At 39.3% G+C, this 27,938-nt stretch overlaps 2 protein-coding genes across 3 annotated transcripts in view; one reads left to right on the top strand and one right to left on the bottom strand.

Moving 5' to 3' along the window:
- The window catches only part of LOC127975272 (cyclin-dependent kinase 14), a 158,872-nt gene that overhangs the window by 51,168 nt on the left and 79,766 nt on the right, over positions 1 to 27,938 (top strand). For both annotated transcript variants that reach the window (XM_052579193.1, XM_052579194.1), the window contains 2 exons: positions 941 to 1,061; positions 3,577 to 3,670. In XM_052579193.1, coding sequence (XP_052435153.1) covers positions 941 to 1,061; positions 3,577 to 3,670 — 215 coding nt within the window. The remainder of the gene's footprint in view (positions 1 to 940; positions 1,062 to 3,576; positions 3,671 to 27,938) is intronic.
- On the bottom strand, positions 13,854 to 22,345 carry LOC127975273 (tripartite motif-containing protein 16). Its single transcript, XM_052579195.1, has 6 exons — positions 21,695 to 22,345; positions 21,366 to 21,461; positions 21,053 to 21,286; positions 15,518 to 15,677; positions 15,330 to 15,377; positions 13,854 to 15,134 (listed from the first exon to the last, which is right to left on the bottom strand). The coding sequence occupies exons 1-6, from the start codon at positions 22,268 to 22,270 to the stop codon at positions 14,611 to 14,613; spliced, it is 1,638 nt and encodes a 545-aa protein (XP_052435155.1). The 5' UTR covers positions 22,271 to 22,345; the 3' UTR covers positions 13,854 to 14,610.

Below are 27,938 nucleotides of genomic sequence, written 5' to 3'. Positions count from 1 at the left end.
GTAAAGGGATGGAAAATTTCCAGTAAATTTCCGGAAACTTTCCAAAAATCCATCTTGTCGCAACCCTAATATTATACGTCTGTTTGGTAAAATATGATAATTGTGTATGTTACAATGTTGTAACATTTGCATATTTTTCATATATTTTAACATATATACAGATATACAAATATAATATTGGAAATATATACAAATATCCTTGTATTTTAGCATATACAGATTTGAAAATATTGACTTTGTTTGCCTCCAAAACATAATTTAATTTCATAATGTTCCTGAAACATGCAGATGGCTTTTCAATGTTCTTAAATATGCCAACAATTTTGGGCACCACTGTATAAATACTGTATATACAAATATGATATCATGTTGTATTATTTCATATTTTTGAATTTTATGTAAAAAATATATAAATAATAAATAATATATATCATGGTAAAATATTTGTAGTGCTAATATTTAAGATTTTTCATAGTTTTTATGAACTTTAAAGTCAAGATAGTTTTACTTTTTGTGATATTACTATATTTGCATAGCTTTGAGTATGTTCAGATATCATGATGGTTATGTTTTTTAAGAAGTCTCTTCTGCTCCTCAAGGCGGCATTTATTTGATCAAAATACGTTTAAAAAACTTGTGAAATATTGCAACTTTTCTATTTTAATAGACTTTAAAATATTATTTATTTCTGTGATCGAAAGCTGAATTTTCATTAAAAAAAGATGCATAGATAAAAGATGGTGGCATAATATTTAATGTAATGAACTTTAATGGTGTTTGACAGACAATCATTTTCCCATGACTGTCACTGTGATATTTACACTGATGCATTTGTAAGATGCTTTCATTCAAAGTGATATGTGTATGAACTCGTGTGTGTGTGTGTGTGTGTGTGTGTGTGTGTGTGTGTGTGTGTGTGTGTGTGTGTGTGTGTGTGCAGGTCTGGCCCGGGCGAAGTCGGTCCCCAGTCACACGTACTCTAACGAGGTGGTGACGCTCTGGTATCGTCCTCCAGACGTGCTGCTGGGATCCACAGATTACTCCACCTGTCTGGACATGTGGTGAGTCTCCATCATCTCCATCATCTCTGCATCCATCGACTCAGAACCACATCCTCTGCTCCCAAACTGCAGCTCAGCATCACACTGTGCAGTGCACTTAAAAGATCACACCCATGCGGCTCACCAATGCACTACAAAAAGCATTTGTTCTCGTTTTGCAGTTATATAAAGTATCTAAATGTCCTGCAAATAAAACCTTAGAAATAAAATGAATGTCATAATGCATGCATCTCACTATAATTTAGTGCTCTAAGACAGTGGGAGGAAAAATAGTTGTATACATTTTTAAAGATGTTTAAACATTCTTAAAAGAAAACTTCAGAGACAAAATGACACCAGATTATATTCCAAAATAATTAAAGACAATGTAATAATGTTCATGCACTATGACGGCAGAATGACAAATATATATATATATATATTTTTAACGCTTTCCCCGCTGTTGACAAATTTGTACGTCTTTTTGTGTTTTCACTGTTGTACACTTGGGGGCGCTATTCTACATCACACATCTTATGAACGCGTACAAAACACACTTGAACAGGACGGAGAAACGAGATAACTCTTATTTAAACAGATGCATATTAAAAATAATGCCATCATCAGCAATAGACAGCATATAAATTAAACCTGCATAAAGAGTAAATGTTGATCCAGGAAGTGCTATATGTCTGTGCAAGCTTTGGTGGAAGCGATTTACTGGATTTATGCTTCGATAATCATACCGAATATTATTAAGATGTAGTTTTTGATAAAAAATCAAAATCTAAAAACCTAACTATTTTTAAGACTTTTAAAAAAAAGAATGCTTTAAGCTAGAATAAAACAGTTTTTTGTTAAAAGTAGCGGATTTTGGTTTATTTGAATGTTCAAATATTCATACAGTAAAATATACTGAAGGCCATCAAAATTTGAGTGAAAATCATCAAAATCACTGGTGGTGGCTACTTTTTTCAAAAATGCTGACAGGAAAAGAGTTAATATATATATATATATATTTTTTTTTTCACATCCTTGAAATAAAACCAGAGGAAGAATGTCACAAGATTATTTTCAGAGAAATCAAATATATATATAAACAGATAAACTTAAATATATATATATTATATATTAAATATATAGGTAACACTTTAGAATAAGGTTCCATTAGTTAATGTTAGTTAACTACTTTCGTTAACATGAACTAAGCAAGAACAATCCTTCTACAGCATTTATAAGTCTTAGTTCATGTTAATTTCAACATTTACTAATGCATTATTTAAATCAAAAGTTGTGCTTGTTAACATTAGTTAATGCACTGTGAATTACCATGAACTAACAATGAATAACTGTATTTTCATTAACTAACATTAACGAAGATGAATAAATACAGTAATAAATGTATTATTCATTGTTTGTTCATGTTAATTAATACATTAACTAACATTAACTAATGGAACCTTATTCTAAAGTGTTACCAATATATATATTTTTTCTTTCTTCTTCTTCTGTTTAGTTGCAGTTTTTCTGTCTTGAGCATCTCTCTCGTTCTCTCTCGTTCTCTCTGTGTGTGACTCGATGCTGAGCGCAGTGGAGCGTTGCACTGTTTCCTCTCTTGAGTGGCTGTTTCACAGATGCTGCACAAAACAGCAGTCATTAGAATCACAGCCAGACTGTGTGTGTGTGTGTGTGTGTGTGTGAGAGTGTGTGTGAGAGAGAGAGTGTGTGTGTGTGTGTGTGTGTGTGTGTGAGAGTGTGTGTGAGAGAGAGAGAGTGTGTGTGTGTGTGTGTGTGTGTGTGTGTGAGAGTGTGTGTGAGAGAGAGAGTGTGTGTGTGTGTGTGTGTGTGTGTGTGTGTGTGAGAGTGTGTGTGTGAGAGAGAGAGAGTGTGTGTGTGTGTGTGTGTGTGTGTGTGTGTGTGTGTGAGAGTGTGTGTGAGAGTGTGTGTGAGAGAGAGAGAGTGTGTGTGTGTGTGTGTGTGTGACCTTCACGCTCTCGTGTCTCAGTGAGCGGATGAGCAGAATGCCACTCAAATGTCACAAAAATGTCATTTAATCTCAGATTGGACATTATAAGTGAAACCGGTATCCACTTGGTTATTGAGTTTCAATTATATCCTGAAATATAAATTGTATTTTTAGGGGGGATAAAAACTAAATAAAGGTGAAATTATGTGGATTTGAAATTTGAGACGAGTGCAACTGAGAGTGTGATAATGTCAGAGTAATGTAATGACACCATGTGCTAAAGTAACTCTCAAACAGAAACTGCAAGATGTAGTTATCTGTAATCTCAAGGAAGTATTTCAGCTCAAAGGGGTTTGGGAATCCGTGTGTTTAAGTGTTTAATGGCACTGATGATGCTTACACGCAGAGGCACAGTAACACAACAGTCAAGCTCATTCCTGCTTTTCCAGAAGTGTTTGCTTTGTTCATAAATCTCTGCGCATTAAAAGCTTTGAAAGAAAGATTATGATATTCATGCACAGATCTGGCATAGATGGCCGTTCCACTTTCTGCGGTTTGTTTGTGTCTCAGGGGCGTGGGATGCATCTTCGTGGAAATGATCCAGGGAGCGGCGGCGTTCCCGGGCATGAAGGACATTCAGGATCAGCTGGAGAGGATATTCCTGGTAAGTGTCTCCGCTCTGCTTTCCTCTGCGTGTAATGCCTCGAGTGCTGGATGAAGAGACATCCTCCATGAATACTCAGATATGGAGTGATAGATGACTGTACACAACGCTGTGAGGTCATGTGTATTACATCTCATGAATCCTGAAATCATTCCTCCTGTCGTTTCCCGTAATGTCCGCTCTGATAATTGAAGCAGAGAGTAATGGATTCATATTCAGCCTCCGAGTCAGGTAAATAATTCATACAGACCATAACTGAGATGAATAGAGCGGGCGGCCGGGGTTCATGGGTGAGACAGACGGGTCAACGGACAAACGTATTTACAGAGGAATGACTGCTCATGTGAGAGAAACAAAGACCAGCAGAGTCTCGGTTTAACTGTTTAAGGACTAGATAACCTGGAAATGTGAACTCTGTTGTTATTTTCTAACTCTCATGTCATTCCTAAGCATGGATCACAAAAAGAGAGTGTTTGGGAACGAGTGGCTCTTTGTTGTCAGTTACATTTTTGAATCTGCTGCAGGTTCCATTTTTGAATTTAAATGTAGCAATGTGCATGTTTTTAAATATTTGAAATAAGATCTAGTTACATTCTAACAGAAGGCTGTTTTGTAACAGCATGACATTTTATATATTGTACATAGTTTTAAGTAGTTTTGAAGAACGAAAATGCGGGAAAATGAAATATTAAAATATATATATATATATATATATATATATATATATATATGAATTCAACCCAGTGTTATTTTAGTTGCATTAAGATACTATAGTTTGTATAAATATATTGGACCAGTTTTTTTTTACTTCATTTTTTATAAATGTCTATAGTATTTATTAATTTTTATTTAAGTTTTATTTTTGAGTTCATCAAGTTAAACTAAATTAGAATGAGTAGTGTTGCCTTAGCATTTTTATATTTTATTTTATTTCCAAAAAGTAAATTTTTTTTTTAAATTGTCATTTTAGTTTCAGTTTTAGTGAACTATAATAACCCAACCATTATTTTAATTCTTCAGAACTTTCAAGTGAAATTTAATTAAAATACTGGTTGATTATAGATTCTTTTATTTTTAAGAACGATGATAATAAGAAATAATAATAAAGTCCAGCCCTACACAAATATGTACATTTATAACACCATTCTTTGTATTATATTACTTTTGCATCAAAATACAAACAGACTAGTTCACATTAATGCTGTGTTTCTAATGCAGCGTCTATAAGAAGGTACGGTAAAGGATGGTAAATTTGACATCGTTCTCTCTTCTTAGTATTGTTATCAGTCTCTCCGTAATTTTTCCTTTTATTTAAAGTCATGACAACCCTATTGTTCAATTTTTCTTTTCGTGTTTGAGCAAATGTGAATGCAAAAAAATATATTCATGATACTGCTCTTCGAGTCTGAACCCAAACACGTGCAGAAGGTGAGTTTGAGAAGGAGTTTGAAAGGACGTTGTCTCTGTTCAGAAATGCTGATTGCTTGCTTCGGCCCCCGTTCTGTCTGATTGGGCTGTGGCTGGTGCTTGTTGCTTGTGTTCCTCTCTGTCAGGTGGCTCTTGATGAATCTGGAGGAGCGCAGGGCGTCTGGCAGCTCATAGCTGTTCTCTGACATTTTCATTCCTGTCTTGTTTTCTCCCTCCTCCCTCCTGAGAGACCGGCGGCTGTCAGTCTGGCCAGCATCATATCTAACGCTTCTTCAGAGATTAGCCTTCATTACTGCTTCCCAAAGGCCAGCGCTTCTGACCTTCTCTTCCAGAGAGAGAGAGAGATGCTGCTGTTTAACAGTCTCTCGCTTGTGTCTGTGCGTTTCATTTCAGATGGAGATAAACTCATTACGTCAAGGTTAATATCCACTTTACGCTTGTGATGCGGTCAGAATCCCATCATGCACAGCTGCCACACATGAAAGAGGCCCAATCTGAGAGAAATCGGTTTGTTTAGCGCATTATCGTGGCTGGAATCACTTGATATGGGTTTGAGGATCAGAACTGAAATGTGTTTTGTCAGTTGTTTCATATACGAGCATTTAGTGCTATAAAAATGAACGACTGGAGAACGCTTTAGAAGAAACAAATGTGAGTCACTTGAGTCTTTCTCATGTAAAACATCTTGTTATTTGTTGTTCTTTGTGGTGAATCTCACAGGGCAAATTTATTTAATTATGTTTTATTTATACATTTATTTTATGTTGCTCGGCCTCAGACCAACCCAGATTAAGATGAGTTTGTTTCTTCATCAGATTTGGAGAAATATAGCATAGCATATTATAGATTATTTTATTCTAGGTTTGTATTTTATTCATGGTGGTTGTATATCATATTCTTCATTTCTCTCGTGTGTGTGTGTGTGTGTGTGTGTGTGTGTGTGTGTGTGAGCGGGCTGCAGGTAGCTGTTCTGTAAGTGTGTGTGATGTATTAAAGAAGGCAGACTGGAGCGGTGTGTTTAACTAGCTGTCAGCCAGCCGTAGATTACCTGTGTTCCTCGGTGTGTGAATATGGACAGATCTATCTGCAGCAAACACACACCACCATCATGTGTGAACCACTCTCACACACACTGAGGTTACAGTGAGCGCTTTGACATCAGAATTAAACTGTCTGCTCCTATTACAGGAGGATGGGCTACACACACACACACACACACACACACACACACACACACAGACACACACACAGACACACAGACACACACAGTTACTTACCTGTGAAAATGGGTTTTATAAGTTATGATTAAAATGGACATTGATTAGAGTTCATAATCAAGAAAGGTGTTTAATTACGGAGACATGCACATACAATATATTTATAACATCCACAAATTAAGAATTTGTTCAAATCATGGCTGTGTTGTTCTAGCACATTCTCTGGTTCTGATTGAATTAAATCCAGAGGATACAGAGCGGGAAATCATTCTTAATTCATGGCTACAATTGTTATGTTTTATTTGTTTTCACACACTGCAAAAAAAAAAAAAAAATTGTAACTAAAACAAAGATTATTTGAGTATGTTTTTACAAGAAAATACTATTACAATCAACATGTCTCTTAACTATTTGTGAAATTTACTAGCAATTTCTGAGTGAAAATTAAGTCTTTTAATGAATGCTAATGTATGTATCAAGTGTTTGGATCATTCTGATTTATTGCTCATCTAATTCTCAGTAAATCATTCAAGTGCATTAATGACAACAGACAAAGAGGAGAACTTTAAATGTATTAACTAACAACTCTCAAATAATCTAATCATGTCGTTTTAAATTCATTTCCATTGGAAATCCATTGGCTGGATTGACCTCACATGACTCCTGAGATCTGAAGCCGCTTCTCTCTGGCGGGGGAATTAATGACTGCATGTGGGTGGCTGTTGTTTTAGCCGGTCGAGGGCATGTGGTGACCTTCTGCCCAGCGAGAGCACTAGAGAAAGGACAGCTTCTCTGCTGCTGATATTTCAGGCGTGATTTACAGCGAGTCCTGCCATCGTTTACCAGCCGCTTCCATCCAAAGAAGCTCACAGTGAACCAGATACAGCATCAGTGTGCCTGGAGTCCTCATGCTCACTGGATTTGACAACCAACTTCTGGAAGATATTCATAGTTTTGTTTCAGACACTTAGTAGCGAGTAAACTAGACCGTATTGAGTTGGGATGTTATGTAAGCAGTTATAGTCAGTGTGGTCTGCATTGCTGTTGAGCTGCACTGAAGGTGAAGTGTTGGTGAAGTTCAGCAGCACATGTGAGATGTTGATTCACACAGGTCTTCACGCAGGCCTGATCTCTCTCCACCCGCTCCGCTCTCACTTCAAAGCGTCCCGTTCCTCTCCTCCACCCTCCATCTATAATACATGAGCTGTCACTCCTCCGCTCCGGGTGGATGAACCACATCTGCACCGCCTTCTGTTTCTGATCACCTCACAGAACACCGCTTAGAGTTCTTCAGATAAACATAGAAATCAATATGTGTGCACACTTTTATTATTTATATGTATATATATATATATATATATTCAGATGTTTAATAAGTCATTTCAATTAATGAAACACTTTTAAATAGACTGAAGCAATTAATATTTGTCACACAATATTTGTTTCGGTAGAATCGTGGGAGAATCATGACAGAATTATGCTGCCATTCAAGCATCAGTTTATAATTCATGGCAGACGTCAGAGACTCCGCTTGTCTTGTGCATCTCATTTGCATGAATTCAGCACTGATGCCCTTACCTGTTTATCTGTCCTCTCCTCTAAACTGACACACACACACACACACACACACACACCTGCGCAGCATGTCCAGGTATTTCTGTCTGTCCATCCGTCGCTTGTCTCTCACCTCATTGGTCCATCAGTTCATGCAAAACTTGAGGAATGGACCAGTTTTCCCACAGATCTGAGCATTTCATGTGTCAGAGGAAGAGTTTTTTACGACTCTTCTTCCTCTAAGTCATTATGTTCAAAATTAACCTGTATAATGTGTGGCACGAGCAGCTCTGAACTAAATGACTGCAATAATGACTGCTTCATTGTTCAACAAACAGTCCTTCCTCAAACCCATGGTATTCATCGAGACACTGCACAGTAACACACTTTAAATCAGCTCGTAATAAACTCATTATCAGCTCATATAAACCAGACAACACAAGAAAACCACAGTGACATGAGATTTGAAATGAATGCATTTTTCTCTGGTTGGTTGTGATGTCAAAAAATTTAATAAACAGGACATATCTTTTATTTTCTTTGTCAAAAAAAGGAATGAGTGAAAATCAGAGTACTTATTTTCTATTAACACAAACCCTTTACGTATAATGCTTTAACACTTTGCAATGCATTATAAGTAACTGTAATCGAATATAGAGAATTTATCATGATATTATATGTAAGATTTTAAATCTGTATATGCATTATACTTTCTAAAGGTGTAAAAGCCTGGCGAAAAATGCAGCATTGCATTAGTTCTCTTTCATGGAGTTCAGGGATCATGATAAATGATAAATGTCCTCTGTCAGATCACGTCAAACCCTCCCTCTGACCTTTAAGATTGTTTCATGCCATAAATATTCTGTTCTAGTGTCTGAAGTGCACGGATTAATCATTTACAGTAAGACCAGGAGCATTGTGACAAAATAAATAGAGTTTTGAATAAAACACTTAGTCTGGTTGCTGTGATATTCTGAAGGGTTGCTAATGTATAAATAAAACCCAATTGGAAAACTCCTCACCAAAACCCTGAAACCAAGCATTAAGCAACCTTAAAAGACTTCCAAGTTTTGAACATCTTAAAACAAGTGTTCTACAGTCTCTTCGACCCCACAAAAACTACACTCCCCCCTAACTGCTGGATTCAGATGTGCTACATTTCTGTTTGTAGCTATGGCCCTGTGAATTATCCTCCACTGCACATCGGCTGTCCGCTTCTCAGTTGGAGGCTTATACAGGGCTCGCCACCTATCCCTCACTAGAAAGTCTGGCTCCATAGTCTCCATCCACTTTTAAAAACTGTGCCTGCTGAGTGAGTTCATATGAATAACTTTTACTGTGACAGTACAATGCTTTTTCGACGCCGTGTCAAACTCTTCTAGTTGCGGAGTTTTAAAAAACAGTATAGATCCATCAAGTCCTTCTTCCTGTTCTCCACTGACAGCAGGACATTTTTAAAACATTCTAATACAACTTAATACAAATCTTCCCCTAATATTCCCCAGAAGTGCCTATAAAATTCAGCTGTCAAACCATCTATTCCTGGAGAACGACCCATAGACAACTGCTGCATTGCTTCTGCTAATTCTCCATATGTAATTATATCCTCCAAAGCTTCTCTTTGTCCTTGCTCCAACTGTGGTAGATCTTTAAGTAAGTCCTTTGCACTATCAGGATCACATTTCTCAGCACTGTACAACACAGAATAAAAATCCACCGCCAACTTTCTCATTTCAACTGGATTTGTTAAGTTCCCATTTGGACAACGCAGATAAAGCATCTGTTTATACGGAACAGTCTTTTTTTTCCAGATTAAAGAAATATGCAGTTGGAGCATCCATATCCTTAATGGAACCAATCCTTGATCTTACAAGTACCCTTTTCACTTGTTCTTGCAGCAAAGTTCCAAATTCTTTCTTCTTCTCATTCAAAATTGCACCTTCACCTCGTACTCCTTTGTTATTTATCAAGTACTCTTCCAACCGCTCAATTTCTTTTTGCAAACTTTGTATGTTTTTTTTCACATTCATAAAATTATAAGCAGAAACATTTTGTCAAAATGCTAAATGTACTATTAACACCTCTACTACTAGCTTTATGTGGACATCTAGACCGTTTATGACCTAAATCCCCGCATTCAAAGCACTTTAGATTACCTGTGCTAGCATCAGAGATGAACGGAGGGACGTTTGCAATTATTGCTTTCCGAGTCGGATTAACTAGCGGCGAAACAGCAACAAAAAGTCCACTTACCGAGACCCCGCTGCTTAGTAGACGATTCACCAAAATCTCCTCCTTCAAGAAAACCATGACAGCTTCATTCATTCTTGACGCTGAAGAGATATTCTCATATCCAACTTGTTCTCCGATTGATAATAAAACTTCCTCCATCGCCACACTTGATTCGACCTCACACCTGATGCCGTGATGGAGTGATAATGGCTGTACTCCACCCTCTGGCAGAGACGCCATCTCAACTCCGTCAAAACCATCTTTGAACAACCCCAAAGTTAGAAGTAAGAAGGAAAACAACAATACAAGAAAAATAAAGCCACTTTCATTCGTCCACCCCAAGACTCCCAGCATGCACCGAAAGAGAGAGAGAGAGAGAGAGAGGGGTTGTCTGTTTTTCCAAAACCACTCCTAAGAGACGGTTCGAGGATGCTATGCCTTCTCACATGCCCCCTTCTCAGCCTTGGAGCCAGGTAAGTGTTGGACCGCAAACTCAGACCTAGGGCTGTAGTACTCGAGTCTGGTCTCGGACTCGTTGGTGTTTGCACTCGGACCTGTCTCGGACTTGGTCATTGGAGTTGCCAAATGTTCTCGTTGGTCTAGACCAGGGGTAGGCAAGTTCGGTCCTAGAGAGCCGCAGTCCTGCAGAGTTCAGCTCCAACCCTAATCAAACACACCTGAACAAGCTCATCGACGTCTTCAGGATTACTAAGGCTACAGGAAGGTAAAGGTTTTTTTCAGTGTTGGAGCTGAACTCTGCAGGACTGCGGCTCTCTAGGACCGAACTTGCCTACGTCTGGTCTAGACCGAGTCCAGAAAAAAATAAAAAATTCTCCTTCAAAACATAACAACATTTGCATGTTGTGTCTGAAAACATGTATAAAACGCTAGGCGCGCCGCTTTGTGGACCAAGTGAAGCAGAGAGGGGCATTCCTTCTCTCTGTGTGTTCTGGGAGCAAGAGGTGAGTATAGCACTACAGAATGAAACTGCCAGCACACAGGACACGAAACACATAGAATACCAAAACAATCTTCTCACAACAAAGACTGGAGAGAAGAGGAATGTAAAGGAAAGGGAGACAGGTGCGGTAGAGAAGGCCAGTGATCAGTGCAGCCTCACTGCCAGATCAGCGCTGATTTCACTGATTACAAGCCAAAAAGAGACATGACACACAGACACCAGAGGGAGCCAGAGGGCACCCTGACCCTTGACACATGGATTAATCATTTACAGTAAGACCAGGAGCATTTTAAGAAAGTAAATAGTGTTTTGAATAAAACACTTAAGTCTGGTTGCTGTGATGTTCTGAAGGGTTGCTAGGGTGTTTCTAATTCATTGCTTTGTTTCTAAAGTTTTTTTTCTCAAACCAGTCTGATCCAGACTGAACCGGTCTGTTTCCTGTGGTCATGTGAAGATGACCTGCTCTCAGAGATTCATGCTCTGGATGTTTGATGTCCAGGGCTCGATCTTTCCCAACAGTGTGTGTTCAATCTATAAGACAGATTTCACTTCAGATTGCTTGGCTCCTGAGTGGAAGTCGTTTTAAAGGTCTTGCTTTCGGAGACTGTGATAGACATAGACAGACAGAGAGAGAGAGAGAGAGAGACAGACAGAGAGAGAGAGAGAGACAGACAGAGAGAGAGAGAGAGACAGACAGAGAGAGAGAGAGAGACAGACAGAGAGAGAGAGAGAGAGGTTTTCTGTTATTCCAGCGCTGGAGCGGCTCGTTCTGGAGCTCCTGTGGGATTTCAGAGCTCGACTCAGTTTCTCAGAGAGATTTCTCATCACAGACCTACATGACTGTGAAAGGGGACTGATGGCAGAGATGCATGTGATTTGTCATGTCTTAGTTTCTGATGGAGGTCAGAGAAAACTCAGATAGAGCAGAACGACAGATGTAAATGACCAGAGGCACAGGATACAGAACTGAACTGATCACTAAAGCAACTCAAACACTACAACATTTATTTACTCCTATTCAAATAATGTTGGGTTAGGGGATAACTAAAAAATATTAAATTCATAAAAGTTAGTAAGTATAAAGAAAATGTATATATAGGCTTATATATAAAATCACTGTATGTTTCATTGTCATTGAGCAAAATTGCTGGTGTGTGACTGACCACAAATTATTCATAGGTAAATTTTTTTCTTTAAATGTTTAATTTAATTTGATAAAAAAACAACATACGTCTATTATATAACCTTATTTAGGTTGTGTGTGTGTGTGTGTGTGTGTGTGCACAATAAATGAAAACGTATCTCTTTTCTCAGGCCTATTGATGAGTGTTGAATATGTTGATCTTAGTGAGTTCAATTCTTATTCTTGATTTTGATTTAGTTTTATGGGTTAAGTTGTTTTAAAATTTAAATTAAAATTTTAAACTCCTTATTTTGTTCAGTGTATAGTGTTATTATGAAGCAAGTTCGTCAGCATTAATGTTGTATAAGGGTGCTATATAAATAAAGTTGACCTTGACCTTGACATAAACCCTTTACGTATAATGCGTTACGGAGCTATTCATAATGCACTTTGTTATGCATTATATCTTTTCATAAGTAACTGGAATCAAATTGAAAATTCATTAGGATATTATATATAAGATTTTTCATCTGTATTATGCATTATACTTTCTGAAGGTGAAACAGTGAACTAATTATTATCATAACTGTGCTTTCAATTATTTGTGAGATCATAAAAGTCATCATTAATGATACTTGCATTATGAATCTTCAAGTAAACAAGTTACCATTGTTTTCTGCTTAAGCACTTTGACATTTTCTAGATTTAAAACAGTTGTAAGAAAGATTATGAATTTTAAACACACTGAATGTCATTATGTCTCGTCCAATCAGGCTGCTTGAACGAACGAAAAACATCAGAAAACATAAGAAAAACATCAGCAGCTGCTAAATTCAAATCTGCGTTCGAGAGAGAAGCAGAGAGCCAGACGTTTTTGAAGCGCTGTGCATTATAACCAATCCCATATGATTCTGTTGAGCTTATGAATACAAGGACCAATCAGAGCTGTTCAGATGAGTCACCGCTGAAAACCACTGTTTTATCACTGCGCTGTTTTATTCTCTGGCTAATTCTGTCATCAGAAACAACAAAGTGAAGATGTACAGATGAAGTAAAATATTAATTTCACAGTGTAAACAGCTTCAGTGTTTATTATGGAAGTTTTTGAGAGTGCTTGAACTCACTGGACTGCAGTGAAAATGTTCTTTGATAATGTAAACCTGTTATTTTTTTTAATTCACATTAAATACAGAGTCATTCATATAAAAAATATATTATGGTATGAAACTCATATCTGGTACTTAAGTAAAAAGATGGATTTTTATGCAAAGTTAGTAGTTTACACTATTAGGCTACTTTGCCCATTGCCAATTATAGATCTAAAATAAGAACTAACATAATCTAAAAAGGTGCACAATGCATTTATTTACGCATATTTGAGAATCAAGATATGTCATGATATATTTTGTGATTATTAAAAAAAAAAAAAAAAAAAAAATCCCTGCTGAAAAAAAACTAAAAATAGATAATTTTACATAAATATATATATGTATTTGTATGATATGTTAATGATGAAGCGCTAATATAAGTAATAAATTAGGTAATGTATTATTCTAATATGGTTATTATATTTATTTTATTGCCAGGTGTCTGTGTAAATTATAAAACACTATGAAAAGGTAATGTTTAATTTATTATATATATTTATTTATTACATTTTATATTATCATCTCACAAACGGGTCAGCATTTTCTATAATGTCTAAATTCTAAATAAAAATATATATCAATCTATATGATTTTTTATAATATAAATATAAAAAGTTTTTATATTTAAAATAAAGTTAGTTAGGGAACATCACAAAATGTTTTCACCATTAAGACTGTTCAATAGTTCAATAAACAGTTCAATAATGAAATACAATAATATTAGTTTACTTATATTTTATCGGAAACAGCGCTTCTCACAGCTTCCAGACGATTCATTGCTGAATGTTTCCGTGTTCTCAACAGAATATATACACCATGCATAAACATCTGAAGAATCAGACGTTTGAACAAATCGCTTGAATGAACAAGTCACTCAACTGACTCACTCATTAATCAATCACAAATATATATATATAATGCAGATTTATACATCATAGCTGATAGAAAACTAACTAGAGTATTGCTTCAGAATAAATCATATTTGCAATAGCCAATATATGTATGTATGTATGTAAAAGCCCAACACCATAGAGCCCCCCCCCCCACATACATATCAAATCACAATTTAACCCCTGCTCACACACACACTGATCTTACTGTCTATATGTGGATTTACACACATTTATTCTGACATGTTATTTCACTGACAGAAGTTCAGCTGCAATATTAATGTCATAAAGAGAAAAGAAGAGACTCTATAATATCTCACTGTTACTGATTTATCATGCAGCTCAAAGCATTATGGGTAGAATCTGTCATCAGTCTATTCTGATTCGTCAACACAGTTTCACTGATGATCCAGGCAAAACCCAAAACCCAGGATAGAGCGGCTGAGTGAATGTGGTCTGGACTGTGTGGATGAGGCTCATTGTGTCAGAGACGCTGTAGAAGGACAGAGTTCCTGCACTGTGATCTACAAACACTCCTATTCTCCTGCTGATGGACTCTACAGGGAGATCAGTCTCTATTTTATTGTGTATGAAAATGTAAGTGGAGGGAGAGCAGATCAAACTCCAGGACTGATCATTAGATCCAAATAAACACTCATTACCCCGTCCCTTCCTGCTGATGCTCTTATATGACACTGATATACGCACACCATAATTTCCACTCCACTCCAGCTCCCAGTAACAGCGTCCACACACACTCTCTCTACACAACACCTGAGCATAATAAACAAATCTGTCTGGATGATCAGGATATGTCTGGACTGTGAAAGTGGCAGCAATCACTCTGTTTCTCTCAGACAGACGGAGGTATTTATTCACTGTGTTCAGATCCAGAGTGAGCTGATGGGAATCTGATGGAGATAAAACATATCAGAATCAGGAATTATGAATCTGTTTGATCTTTTCATGTTCAGTGTATCATCACTGTCTCAGTACAGATGAACAGATACCTGTGCACATCATCATTTACATCATCAATTATAAAACCTTTTACAGGAAGAACATGAACACAGTGAGATTTTCTGCTTGTTTTCTTACTGACTTACATTGTAAGAAGTCCTTCCTGGTCCAGAGAACCATGTTGGTGAATGTGACTGTGGAAATCAACAGACATGAACAGTGTGATTCTCATGATCCTGAATCCATTCCTAAGACATTTCTAATATGATGTTCTCCATGATATGAGATGATGATGGACTGGTTTCTGAGAGCAGATGAATCTCCAGGACTTTACCTCTGTCTGAGATCTTCTTGAGCTGCTCTTTGCAGAAATCCTCCAGTTTGTCTCTCAGTTGAAGGACAGATTCTTTCAAACCATCAAAGGAGAGAAGAGAACTGAAGAGATCATCATTTCCGTCTATAGATTCAGGAGGTGCTGAGAGAGACTGGAAACTCTACAAAAAAAAAAAAAACAGAAATTCATCAGCTCCACACTTCACCCAATAACCTGCAGGAACATCAGATTTGACAGATCTAGACAGATCTAAGTAACACTACATGGGAACTTTCTAGAAAATCATTTGGATGTTAAACCAGATCTTCTTAGAACATAAATGTCTGTCTAACGGGACAAATGACATCAATGGAGTCACATTGTAGGGTTGAGTAATTTGCTCAGGAAAAGCAGCTCAAAGGCTATGATCAGATCGACCATTATTTATGACTTTAGAATGGTTAGAGACACTAAAAATTTAATAAAGATCCTTAAAGCATGCTCAGGTTTGGCTTGGTTTTAATACAATGAAGCATTGCTAATATCCAGCCTCACTTCATGTTTGGGATCCTCATAATTATCAAAGTATTACTGGCCATTAAAATTAAGTTATTTTAAGACTGAGTCTCACCTGATCCAATCTTGATGAATGTTACTCAGAATCAGTATTATCGAGTTCACTGATTTCACCATGATGTAATAAATCAGAAGAAAAAAAATAGGTAAAAAGCTGGTTTTGAACTGTTAGTGGTGCTTAATACTGCTGATACTTAAGTATATCTTTGAGAAGAAAGAGCTGAGATAAATTATTCCTAAGTGTTGAAAGCCATTTGTAAGTGGCATTTCTTTCCAGTGGTGTTCTATCAGCTGCAGTTCTGGCGCCGCAGAATCAATATACTGCGACCATAGACTGACTGCCACATACATGCAGAGTATACGCAGTTTGCATAGGGCACCATCCCAGTTGCTGAAAAAAAAACACTTATACTTAAATAAACATGTAAACATGAACACACCTACATAATTATAAAAATGATAAAAACTATGATAAAGACATTACACAGGCAAAGCAAATGTGACACATCATTCCAGCTTCCGCGCCCGTGCTCGCTCTCACATCATGTTTGCAGCTGTCTGCAAATGATCATAACTGATGGACAACTATGCCCCGGAAAAGACAACAGTAGTCCGATCCCGAGATAAGAAAAAGAAGAAAAAATCCTAGATGAGGCCTGTGCATCACTTTTAGGTACTTTTATAATCCTGTTAAACTTTTTTGGATTTTGATCACATTAAGTTGATTACATGTTTTAATGTCGGTGATAATATCACAGCTGTATCTGCCTTAATATTCTCTGAGTTTCCATGTTCCCTTCCGAAAATGATCCATAATTTTACAACGAAAAAAAAAAAGGTTCTTGTAGCAGTAGTAACTACAAATTAACGCCATGCTTGAGAGACTATAAAATCAATCAGACAAATGAATTTATAAAATCATAGCCATAGGCCACTGTCTAGCTACAATTGTAATTTGTAAATAATACAATTTAATTACAAGTTATTTATTTACTTTTATATTTAATAAAGTTCTATTTTGACCCCTATAGTAGTTTTTTTATTATAATTATTATTATTATTATTATTATTATTATAATTATTATAATTTAAAAAAGATGCGTACAGGTCTTAGGGACAGTAGGCTACATGCTGTCGACTGTAATTAAAGGGATAGTTCACCCTTAAATTAAATTTATGTCATTGTTTATTCACTGACATGTTGTCCCAAACCTACAGTATATTATTTGTTTTTCTTAAGCTGCACACAAAAAAAGATATTTTGACGAATCTGGATAACCAAACAATTGCTGGTCCACATTGACTTTGATGCTGGAAAAAAATACTCTGGACTTTATGTTTAGCAGAAGAAGCAAACTCATTCAGGTTTAAAACTATTTTTGTGTGTGTACATGAAGATATAAAAAACAAAACACTAATCTATTTTATTTTTTGGGTGAATTATTCCTTTAATGTTAATAAAACGCCAAATACAAAGAGAAAAATCACTCAATACTCGACTGAAAATACTTTAAAACTTTTGCTTTAATATGATCAATGTATATTGTGTTTTATTTATTATTTTGTTCATTCGTTTTTTTAATCTCCTTCTAAATACTATTGTACATGAAAATAAAACACTGTTCCCTATCAAAAGGAGAGGTCATCTTCTCGAATGGCACATCAATTACCTCGAAATGAAGGCTGTATTTCTGGCCCTGAAATACTTCCTCCAGCAGTTGAGAGGCTACCATGTGCTAGTGCGGGTGGACAACACATCTGTAGTCTCTTACATAAATCACCAGGGCGGACTGCGTTCACGCCACTTGAACAAGTTAGCGCAGCAGGTCCTGCTTTGGGCACAGGACAAGTTCCTGTCCCTCAGGGCGATTTACATTCCTGGGCATATGAATGTGGGAGCAGATTTGCTGTCCAGACAAGCTGTGACACACGGGGAATGAAAACTCCACCCCGAAGTAGTTAGTCAAATCTGGGAAAAATTTTACGAAGCAGAGGTGGACCTCTTTGCTACACAGGAGACAGCACAATGTCCCCTCTACTTCTCTCTGACTCATCCAGCTCCCCTGGGTCTGGATGCGATGGCCCATGCATGGCCCAGACTGCGTCTTTATGCCTTTCCTCCGATTGCGCTGCTCCAGGGAGTCCTGGCCAAGGTCCGTCAACAGGGGTCTCGCCTCTTACTGATAGCGCCCTGTTGGCCGACCAGAGTCTAGTTCTCAGATCTAATATCCCTCCTCGACGGCTCACCGTGGGCGATTCCGATCAGGAGAGATCTTCTCTCTCAGGCGCAGGGGACAGTATTTCATCCCCGGCCCGAGCTCTGGAACCTTCAAGTCTGGCCCCTGAGAGGGACCTACTAAGAGATGCTGGCCTTTCAGCAAATGTAATAGAAACTATTCTAAGTGCTAGGGCTCCCTCCACTAGAAGAATGTATGCCCTCAAATGGCGTGTTTTTGAGGACTGGTGCATAAAACACCATGTAGACCCAGCTCACTGCCAAACTGTTTCAGTACTGGAGTTTCTGCAAGAGAAATTGTCCTCAGCCACAGGCCCTAGTTCTCTCAGACCCTCTAGTCACCCGCTTCATTCGTGGGGCTAAGCGGTTGAGGCCACCCACTAGAGCTACGGCCCCTTCATGGGATTTAGCCATAGTGCTCGAAGGGTTGGCTGGCCCCCCATTCGAACCATTAGAATCAGCGCCTGACAGGCTTCTGACTCTAAAGATGGTTTTTCTAATGGCCATTACCTCTCTAAAGAGAATTGGGGATTTACAGGCTTTGTCAGTCCTTCCATCCTGCTTAGATTTTGCCCCTGTGCGAGTCAAAGTTATTTTGCATCCTCAACCTAATTATCTTCCGAAAGTTCCTTTCTCGACCATACATCCGGTCATTCTCGAAGCTTTCTGTCCTCCGCCATTCACACCACCGGAGCAGCAAAGACTTCACTTACTGTGTCCAGTACATGCTCTTCAGATTTATGTCCACCGCACAAGCCAGTGGCGTAAGTCAGAGCAACTTTTCATAAGCCATGGGGGCGGCAACCGGGGGGCGGCTGCCACCAGGCAAACAATTTCACATTGGTTGAGGCATGCTATTGCCCTAGCCTACGAGGCACGTGGTCAAATTTTGCCTCTAGGCGTTAGAGCCATAGTTACCAATTCCGCTTATAATACGCGACTTTGGGCTTTTTTTTTTTTAGTAAGTCGCGTTAAAACAGCACGGGTTGCGGGTTGCGTTTTTTTGGGCTTATTAAAGAATATATGGTTGCTTGTTAGGAAAATCTGACAACCAACTTCGTTTTCTTTACATCTATGGTGTACATTGATACTGATACATTGATTGACACTTTCTGCTTACAGATATAGCCAAATCAGTGCAATCATATAAGTGCTGTGGCGTAACATTCGTCAAAACATTCCGCTGAATCCGCCCCCTTATCCCCCTCATTGGAGTAAAATCACGTTCAACGTGCAGGCGGCGCGCTCTATGATCTACTGAAATACACGTATTTCAATTTCTACAAACAATACCTCCAACGAAGTGGAGAATTTTATTTTATTAAGCTAAATATATGTTACAGCTACCCTTAATGCTCTTGTCTTTCCCTTCTTGTCTTTTTGTCCTTTTCCTTCTCTCCAATCCGATTCACCCTCACAAGTGATCGAAGATGAGGAAAGTGCGTTCTCTCCGCTTTGTTGCATTTCCCTGATTTGTATTTATTTTTATCCTTTTTTCCTATTCAGTTTATCCTTTTCTAATAAAGCAGTGGTTTCAGTTTAATATGTTGCAGACTCATTTATTGTTAATAAATGATAATGCGGAAAATAAATTATCAAATAATATTGGGCTTGTTTTGGGCTTGTTTTTGAAGCTCCAGTTGCTTATTTGTCTCGCGAGAGTTGGCAACTGTGGTTAGGGCCCATTCAACCAGGGGGGTGGCATCTTCAATGACTTTAGCAAGAGGTGCACCCTTGCAGCAAGTGTGTGATGCAGCAGGTTGGTCCTCTCCACACACATTTGTCAGATTCTATAGCTTGGATCTCCATGCTATTCCGGGCTCGCATGTCCTTGAGTCGACATCTCAGAGTCATGTCTGAGACCTCTTCGATGTTTGTGCGCACACACTACACAACCCTGAGGGTCCAGACACTTACAGTGCGACGGCGTTGGTATTCTCGTTCCCATTAGCGCTATTGAGCGCAGCATCGAGTATAGCTTTTGATAGGGAACGTCTCGGGTTACTTGACTGTAACCCTGTTCCCTTAAAAAAAAACGGGAACGAGATGCTGCGCCTCAATGCCACACTGTCGATGTGCCTGGACGTCTCTCAGACAAAGGGGTAACCTGAGGATGTTTCCTTTTCACGTCAATTTATATCCTGCAGGTGCATGTAATCAATGACGTTTTCACAGAGGTTATTTAAGCCAATTCTTGGCGTGTTTGACACACGTGCTTCGCAACCGGTTGAACAAAGAATGTTCTCATTAGCGCTATTGATCGCAGCATCTCGCTCCCGCTTTTTCAGGGAACAGAGTTACAGTCAAGTAACCCGAGACGTTTATTTTTATTTATGTATTATGTGTATTTGTAATGTGTATCTTTGTTTTAATTTCTTTTTTATTTTATTTCTATAACAAAGATAAAATAATGAAAAAGATTTTTATCTTCTCCAACTTTGGCCTAAATATCCATACTTTTTTAAATATTTTGTTATTTTAAAGTAACAAGCTTTGTCTGTATTATAGGGATATTAGTTTGGCTGTAATGCTCAAACAGCTTGCAAAATAGAAAACTAACATGACAAACAATCACAATAAAATCATAATATTTGGAAAAAAAATAGACATTTTTGCCATATTGCCCACTTGAACAAACCAATACACCCCACCCCACATCACCAGTATGCACCCACCAAAGCCCCCCATTAATCAGTCCCCCTGATCAAGTCCACTATGATCCTGTTCTTCTAGATGTGTGTTACCTGCAGGAACTGGATGTGATCCTGTGTGTGTGAAAGCTGCTCCAGCTCAGCGTCTCTCCTCCTCAGATCATTGATCTCCTGCTCCAGTCGCTCCAGTCGTTCTTCAGCTCGACTCACTGCAGTCTTTTCCTGATCTCTGATCAGTCGTATCAGCTCAGAGCGGCTTCTCTCAATGGAGCGGATGAGCTCAGTAAAGATCCTCTCACTGTCCTCCACTGCTGTCTGTGCAGAGCGCTGTTAGGACACACAGTGATTCAGCTTCAGTGAGTCTGAACTGAGACGGAGACAAACTTCTCTTCTTCTCCAGACTCACCTTATGAGACTCCACAGTCTCTCTCAGCTGCTGGAGATCTTTCTCTCTCTGCTGGATTCTCTGCTGGAGCGTCTTCTGAGTCTCCTTCAGCTGCTTCTGCAGGACAAACAGATATCAGTCAATCTCACAGAAAACTAATGGCATTAAATCATCATGTAAACAGATGAATCCAGTAAACATATGGTCACTTATCTAAACTGATAACCAATGACTTTATCACACCAATGGCAACCAGAGGTTATGATCGATTACAATCAGTGTACATTAATTATCACAAATCATAAGGAGCGTTTCAATACAATATTTTATCAGTTTCTAATTTTAAATACCTGATTCTCTGTCCTCTGTGCTGCAGCTGAAACAGTCTCATGGTTTTTATGTTCATCTATACACAGCACACATATACATTTCTGATCAGTGCGACAGAAGATCTCAAGGATCTTCTCATGTTTCTGGCAGATCATCTCCTGCAGTCGTCCAGTGGCTTCAGTCAAATTGTGTCTCTTTCCTTTAAACAAACTCTCGTGTTGTTCGAGGTGATTCTGACAGTAAGAGTTCAGACACATCAGACAGGACTTGACGGCTTTGTATTTTCTTCCAGTACAGACGTCACACTGCACATCTTCAGCTTCAGCATCACAGTCAGCAGGACGTTTGGTCTTCTTCAGTTTCTCCACCACTTCAGCCAGCATGGTGTTTCTAGCTAAAGCAGGTCTTGGACTGAAGTTCTGTCTGCACTGAGGACAGCTGTAGACTCTCTTCTGATCCTCCTGATCCCAGCAGTCTGTAATACAGCTCTTACAGTAACTGTGTCCACACTGGATGGTCACTGGATCCTTCAGCAGATCCAGACACACTGGACACATGAACTCCTTCTGATTCACTGAAATTTTGGCTTCTTCCATTTTACTGCAAGAATACAGAGACACAAACACACGACAGCTCAACTACACTTCAGTTTCTGTTTCCCTGAAGTCATGTGATTCCTGTTTCCTGGTTCTGTGTTTGAGTGACGTGTGTAAAACAGGTGTGTCTTTAAGTCTGTAAAGCAGGTTGCACAGTGAGGACATTTGGCCATCACAAGTGTAGTTAAACAAGTACACACACTCATTCAGGTTTGCATCTTTTTATGGTTTCATTCCATAGCCGTAATGGTTTTTATATTGTCTCTTACCATAAACCTACCCCTCACACAAATGTGTGTCTACTGGGCTGTGTGCTAATGATAGTGTTTGTTAGTAATTTGACTGTGATTAGACAATGGGGTTCTCTGACACTAAATGCTCTGAGAGATGAAGGATCGAAGTCTGTTTTCATTTAATTTACGGTACTGTGAGCAAAAGGTGTATCATCCTAAAGTGTCTTCTTGTATCCTACCGTTGACAGCATACGACCCAGATGTGGTGTTTGCTAGTTTTTATTGTGTCAATATACAATAGTTGGAATTTAAAGTTGTGCATATCTCTAAATGTCTGATCTCACCCATTTTTTGCTGTTCTTTGAGAGTCTGGTCATAACTCTTGGGTTGTGAAAGCAGTTCTGAGCTGGATGTGTTTTCATCATTGGGTGGGTTGGTTGCTGGATGATGTGGATCCTTCTTGGTCTTGTTCATGTGACTGGGGTGGGGTCTGTTTGATGGTGGGGATCTTTGGTGATGATCTGGAGTAGGTGGTTGTCTCTGTGGGTGTCCTGGTTCAGTCTGGGGTTTTGTGTAGTGTCCTGATGTGGGCCGTGGTCTCTGGTGTAGGAGATGTTCTCAGTTAGTGTTGTATATGGTGGGGGTCCTGAATGATGTCAAAATGAAGGGTTTTTCATGTGATCATGTGGTGAAACAGTGGGTCGTTTAGTGTTTTTACACACACATTGACTTTTTTATGTGTTCATGGTCATAGAAGTCTCTTATTGTGATGCTGGTATGGTAAGCCAGGTGCACATTGGGCAGGAGAGCACATCCTCTGGAGATGTCAGTGTTGACTCTGTGGATGAAGTAGATATGGTGATCTTTGCATTGCAACAGGTTTCTGTAGCTTTCTATGCTACTCTGCAGACCACCCGCCCAACTCTCTCCTGCTGTGCTCTCAGATCATTGGAACCAGTGTGTATAATGATGTGTGAGAAAATTCTCGATTTCAATTTCGATATCAATTTCGATATCGATGAGCAAAAACCACTAGCTTTAAATAAATATAAAATTGAAACATTATTAAAGACAAGTGACCAGCAAGTAAATAAGAACACATGAAAAAGGTTTTTATGTTTGTAGATGCTCAGGTACAGAAATGTAAAAATCACTAGGAGTGTGGCAGATAAAGGATTTTCATAGTCAAATCAGAATTGTTCAATCTTGCCGATAGTCAACTGATAATCGAATCATATGTTTGGGCAGTGGCAAAATACATTAACAAAAGTCAAGTCAGACATTAGACAGCCATAATTACTGATGCGAACACACAGAGAAAATGTGTAATGGATGCCTCACAGACAAAAACATCATATTTTGTGTTTTAATAAAAAAAAACAAGCATCAGCGAAACTCTTAAGAATTTATTTTTTGTTTTGTTTTACAATATTACTCTCATTATATTGTTAAATACTGTATATGTGTCATGATCATTACATGGAGTGCCCATGAACTTTTGTAGAGGGCACTCCAATCAGGACAATTCCACACTCTCCACCAGATGTCGGAAGAATGACACAGCCATCCTGCACTCGGACTCTAGCACCTCTTATCTGTTGCACCACACCCTACTACATTTCCCATTAGTCTCTGCATCACAATCACCCTGCCACACCTGCACATCATTCCTCAATCAATCTCCTTGCCACACCTGCACCTCATTTACACACACATATAAGCAGCACACTCACTCTCACTCACTGTGAAGTCTTGTTTAGCCAGTCTGACATTTCCGAGCGTTTTCCTTGTGTTTCCCTTCTGTACCTGACCTTTGGATTGTTTATACCGACTCTGATTCTCTGCTGCCTGCCCCGACATCTGCTTGTTCCTGTTATCGATTCTGATTATCCCCACATACCTGACGCCGTTACTGATCATTGCCTGTCTGACCATTCTCATTAAAAGTTCTGCACATGGATCCGAATCTCTCTGTCTCATCATTACAATATGACAGTAGTTATCAATGTCCTGCATTTTGGTTTTGAGCTGCATGCGCTGAAGATGACCAGTAGAATGAAGCATTTGATAGCAGGTTTTATTCAATGGGATTAAACTCATCTTTTATAAAATACTCATTATTATTTATACAACATAACATTAATATTATGATGTAATACAGTCTCTAGTCGTATGGATCAGAAGGAAGAAGACCAGGGTCGGCTTTCTGAGGCTCCTGGGTATTTTATTAATTAAACAAAGAGAACAATTGTGCCACATGCGCATGTACTTCAAACTACTTTTCTATTTCACAATACTGCAGCCTTCGTCTCTTTGGGCTTCCAGTTCATGTATCCCACGAGTCCTCAGCTCTCTCTCCTTAAGCCAGTTTCCAACTGGCTTTTATACTGCTTCCTCACACCAATCACTGCAACGAGACCCAGGTGTTACTTATTTTGCACCTGACCCACGTATCACCGCTCGTCTCCTTGCTCTCTTTCCCATCGCAGACCTCGCTAAAACTATAGCTGTGTCCAAATTCAGGGTCTGCATCCTCCTTAGGATCCTTCCTACCCGGTTGAAGGAGGATGGGTCCTCCGACGACCGCAAAAACCGGAAGTCGGTGTTTGTGAATTTGGACAGCCTACCCTTCTTTCAGTTCCCTCCCGTACCCGTTGCTCATATCCTGTCGCCTAGCAACCGTGACAGCGCTAAGCAAGACGCGGGTGAAGAGCTCATCGTTCTCTCCCCGGAGCTTTATAAACACTTCTGTCTGCTCTTTCGTCCTTAGAAGCGTTAAAAACAGCTTCAATCACTAACAAATAAGCTGTGCGTAAGGGGATATTCACACAGGCAGTAAGGAAGAAGCTAGTTTACGAAAGTAAACTTTTTTTTTTTACATATACACGTACAAATGTAAAAAAAAAAATGCTTATCGCTAAAACAAAATGCCTAACTAGAAAACCACTGAAAATATATATTTTTGAAAAGCCAGTTTTTAAAAACACCGAAAATAATACTCCTCCCCCACTCCGCTGCCGCTCGCTTCGTCCTGCCGAAAAGAATTATGGGATAGGTAGGACGCGAAAGGATGCACCACACCCATCCTTCCAATTCGGGGAAAAGGAGGACGCATTTGTGGGCCGCATTTGAAGGATCCTACGAATTTGGACAGCCTTCGTCGCGGCGCTGTGACGTAACATCCTTCAAATGAGTCCTCCGAAGGATGTAGACCCTGAATTTGGACACAGCTTATGCCTCCCCCGCCACATACCCCCACCGCCCGACTCAGGACGGGGAGCCATCCTGCAGCCCCCACCCCATTCCTGGTGAGGAAGTCCGCTACAGCCATCTGCGCCCCCGGCCTGTGAATCACCTTGAACTTAAAAGGCTGTAAGGCTAGAAACCAATGGGTGATCCGTGAGTTGGTGTCCTTCATGCGGTGGAGCCACTGCAGGGGTGCGTGGTCCGAACAGAGGGTGAACTCCCGGCCCAGGAGGTAATAGCGAATGGTGAGAACCACCCACTGATGGCCAAACACTCCTTCTCTATGGTGCTGTACTTAGTCTTTCTCTTTGTGAGCTTACGACTAATGTACAGCCCTGGGCAGTCCCTCCTCCACCTCCTTGGACAGGACAGTGCCCAGCCCCCTGTCCGACAAGTCAGTCTGCAACAGAAAAGGGAATGAAAATTTAGGAGAGTGCAGGAGCACTCCGCCACACAGGGCAGCCTTAACCTGAGTAAAAGCCTGTTGGCACAGCTCCGTCCACTGGACCGTATCTGGTACCTCCTATTTAGTGAGGTCAGTCAGCGGGCTGGTGAGGTCCGAATAACCAGGAATAAACCTTCTGTAATATCCCGCCAGCCCCAGGAACTGCCTCACCTCCTTTTTGGTCTTAGGCCTGGGACAAATTGCAATTGCTGCTGTCTTATCAATTTGGGGATGCACCTGCCCATGACCCAAGTGGAAGCCCAGATGCCTTACCTCCACCCACCCAACTGCGCACTTCTTCTGGTTGTCCGTTAGTCCCGCCCATCTCAGCCCCCAGAGCACAGCCCTCAAATGCTCCATATGCTGCTGCCAATCCCCTCTGTAAATAATGATATCATCCAAGTAGGTAGCGGCATAGGCAGCATGGGGCCGTAGAACCCTATCCACGAGGCGCTGTAATGTGGGTGGGGCCGAGACAACAACAAACAGAAGCTTCAAACATTGGTGTAATCAAAAAGGTTTGGTGAAGGCTGTTTTTTCTTTGGACATGGGAGATAAGGGGATCTGCCAATATCCTTTCTTTAAGTCCAGTGTCGAATAAAATCGAGCAGTACCTAACTGTCGCTGTGGGACTCCTCAATTACTCCCACCCCCAGCATTGCCTCTAATTCCGTTTAAACCACTTTTCGCCAGTCCAGCAAGCTCCAGAACAGCTTGCGGTCCTCCTGCTGGACCCGCATCATCGCCTGGAACCATTGTTCCTGATCTGCCCGAAAGTCCAACAGGGCCTGATAGTTTTCTTGGTGAAGACCCGCGAGCGACGCAATGATCTCCGGAGTTTGCATAATGGCAGCATCGTTCTCCTTCCTTTCCGAGTTTCGGCACCAGTGTAATACAGTCTCTAGTCGTATGGATGAGGCTTTCTGAGGCTCGTGAGTATTTTATTAATTAAACAAAGAAAACAATCATGCCACATGCACATATACTTCAAACTACTTTTCTATTTCACAATACTGCAGCCTCCGTCCTTTTTGGGTTTCCAGTTCACACTCCACACGAGTCCTCAGCTTTCTCTTCTTAAGCCAGTTTCCAACTGGCTTTTATACTGCCTCCTCACGCCAATCACTGCAACGAGACCCTGGTGTTAGTTATTTTGCACTTACCACGGCTCGTCTCGTCACTCTCTCTCCCGTCGCAGACCTCGCTGAACCACGCTTCCCCCTCCACATATGACTTATAGGCTGCACAAATATCTGCACAAAATCCCCCGAATGAATGAACCATTAATAGTCATTAATATAATGCATTGTTGCTTGTCCTGCTTGTGTGGCACGCTGAATAGATAATCAACATAGTAGCTAATACAATGAAGCGCTTTACTGCAGCACAACTCAACCAAATGCATCTTATATAAGATCAATAATACATACACAATATATATATATATATATATATATATATATATATATATATATATATAATTTTTATATTTATATAGTTATTTTTTCTTTTAATAAGTTTTTTTTATTATTTTAAGATTTGATACCATAGAATTATCATAATCCTTGTCACCAATGGCAGCATCAAACTAATACAAGAAAATAATAATACTTTATTTTTTACTCAAGCTCACTGAAGATACATAAATAGTCAGTGATGAAATAAGAACAAGACACAAATAACAAGCAACAGGAAAAAAACTACAATAAATAAGAAATACATTGTGTAAATTATTTAAAGGGTT

The sequence above is a fragment of the Carassius gibelio genome, chromosome B16 (assembly GCF_023724105.1).
Source record: "Carassius gibelio isolate Cgi1373 ecotype wild population from Czech Republic chromosome B16, carGib1.2-hapl.c, whole genome shotgun sequence".
In the NCBI taxonomy this organism is placed as follows: Eukaryota; Metazoa; Chordata; class Actinopteri; order Cypriniformes; family Cyprinidae; genus Carassius; species Carassius gibelio.
Note: the sequence above shows the minus strand (reverse complement) of the source record. Positions and strands in the feature narration are given on the sequence as shown.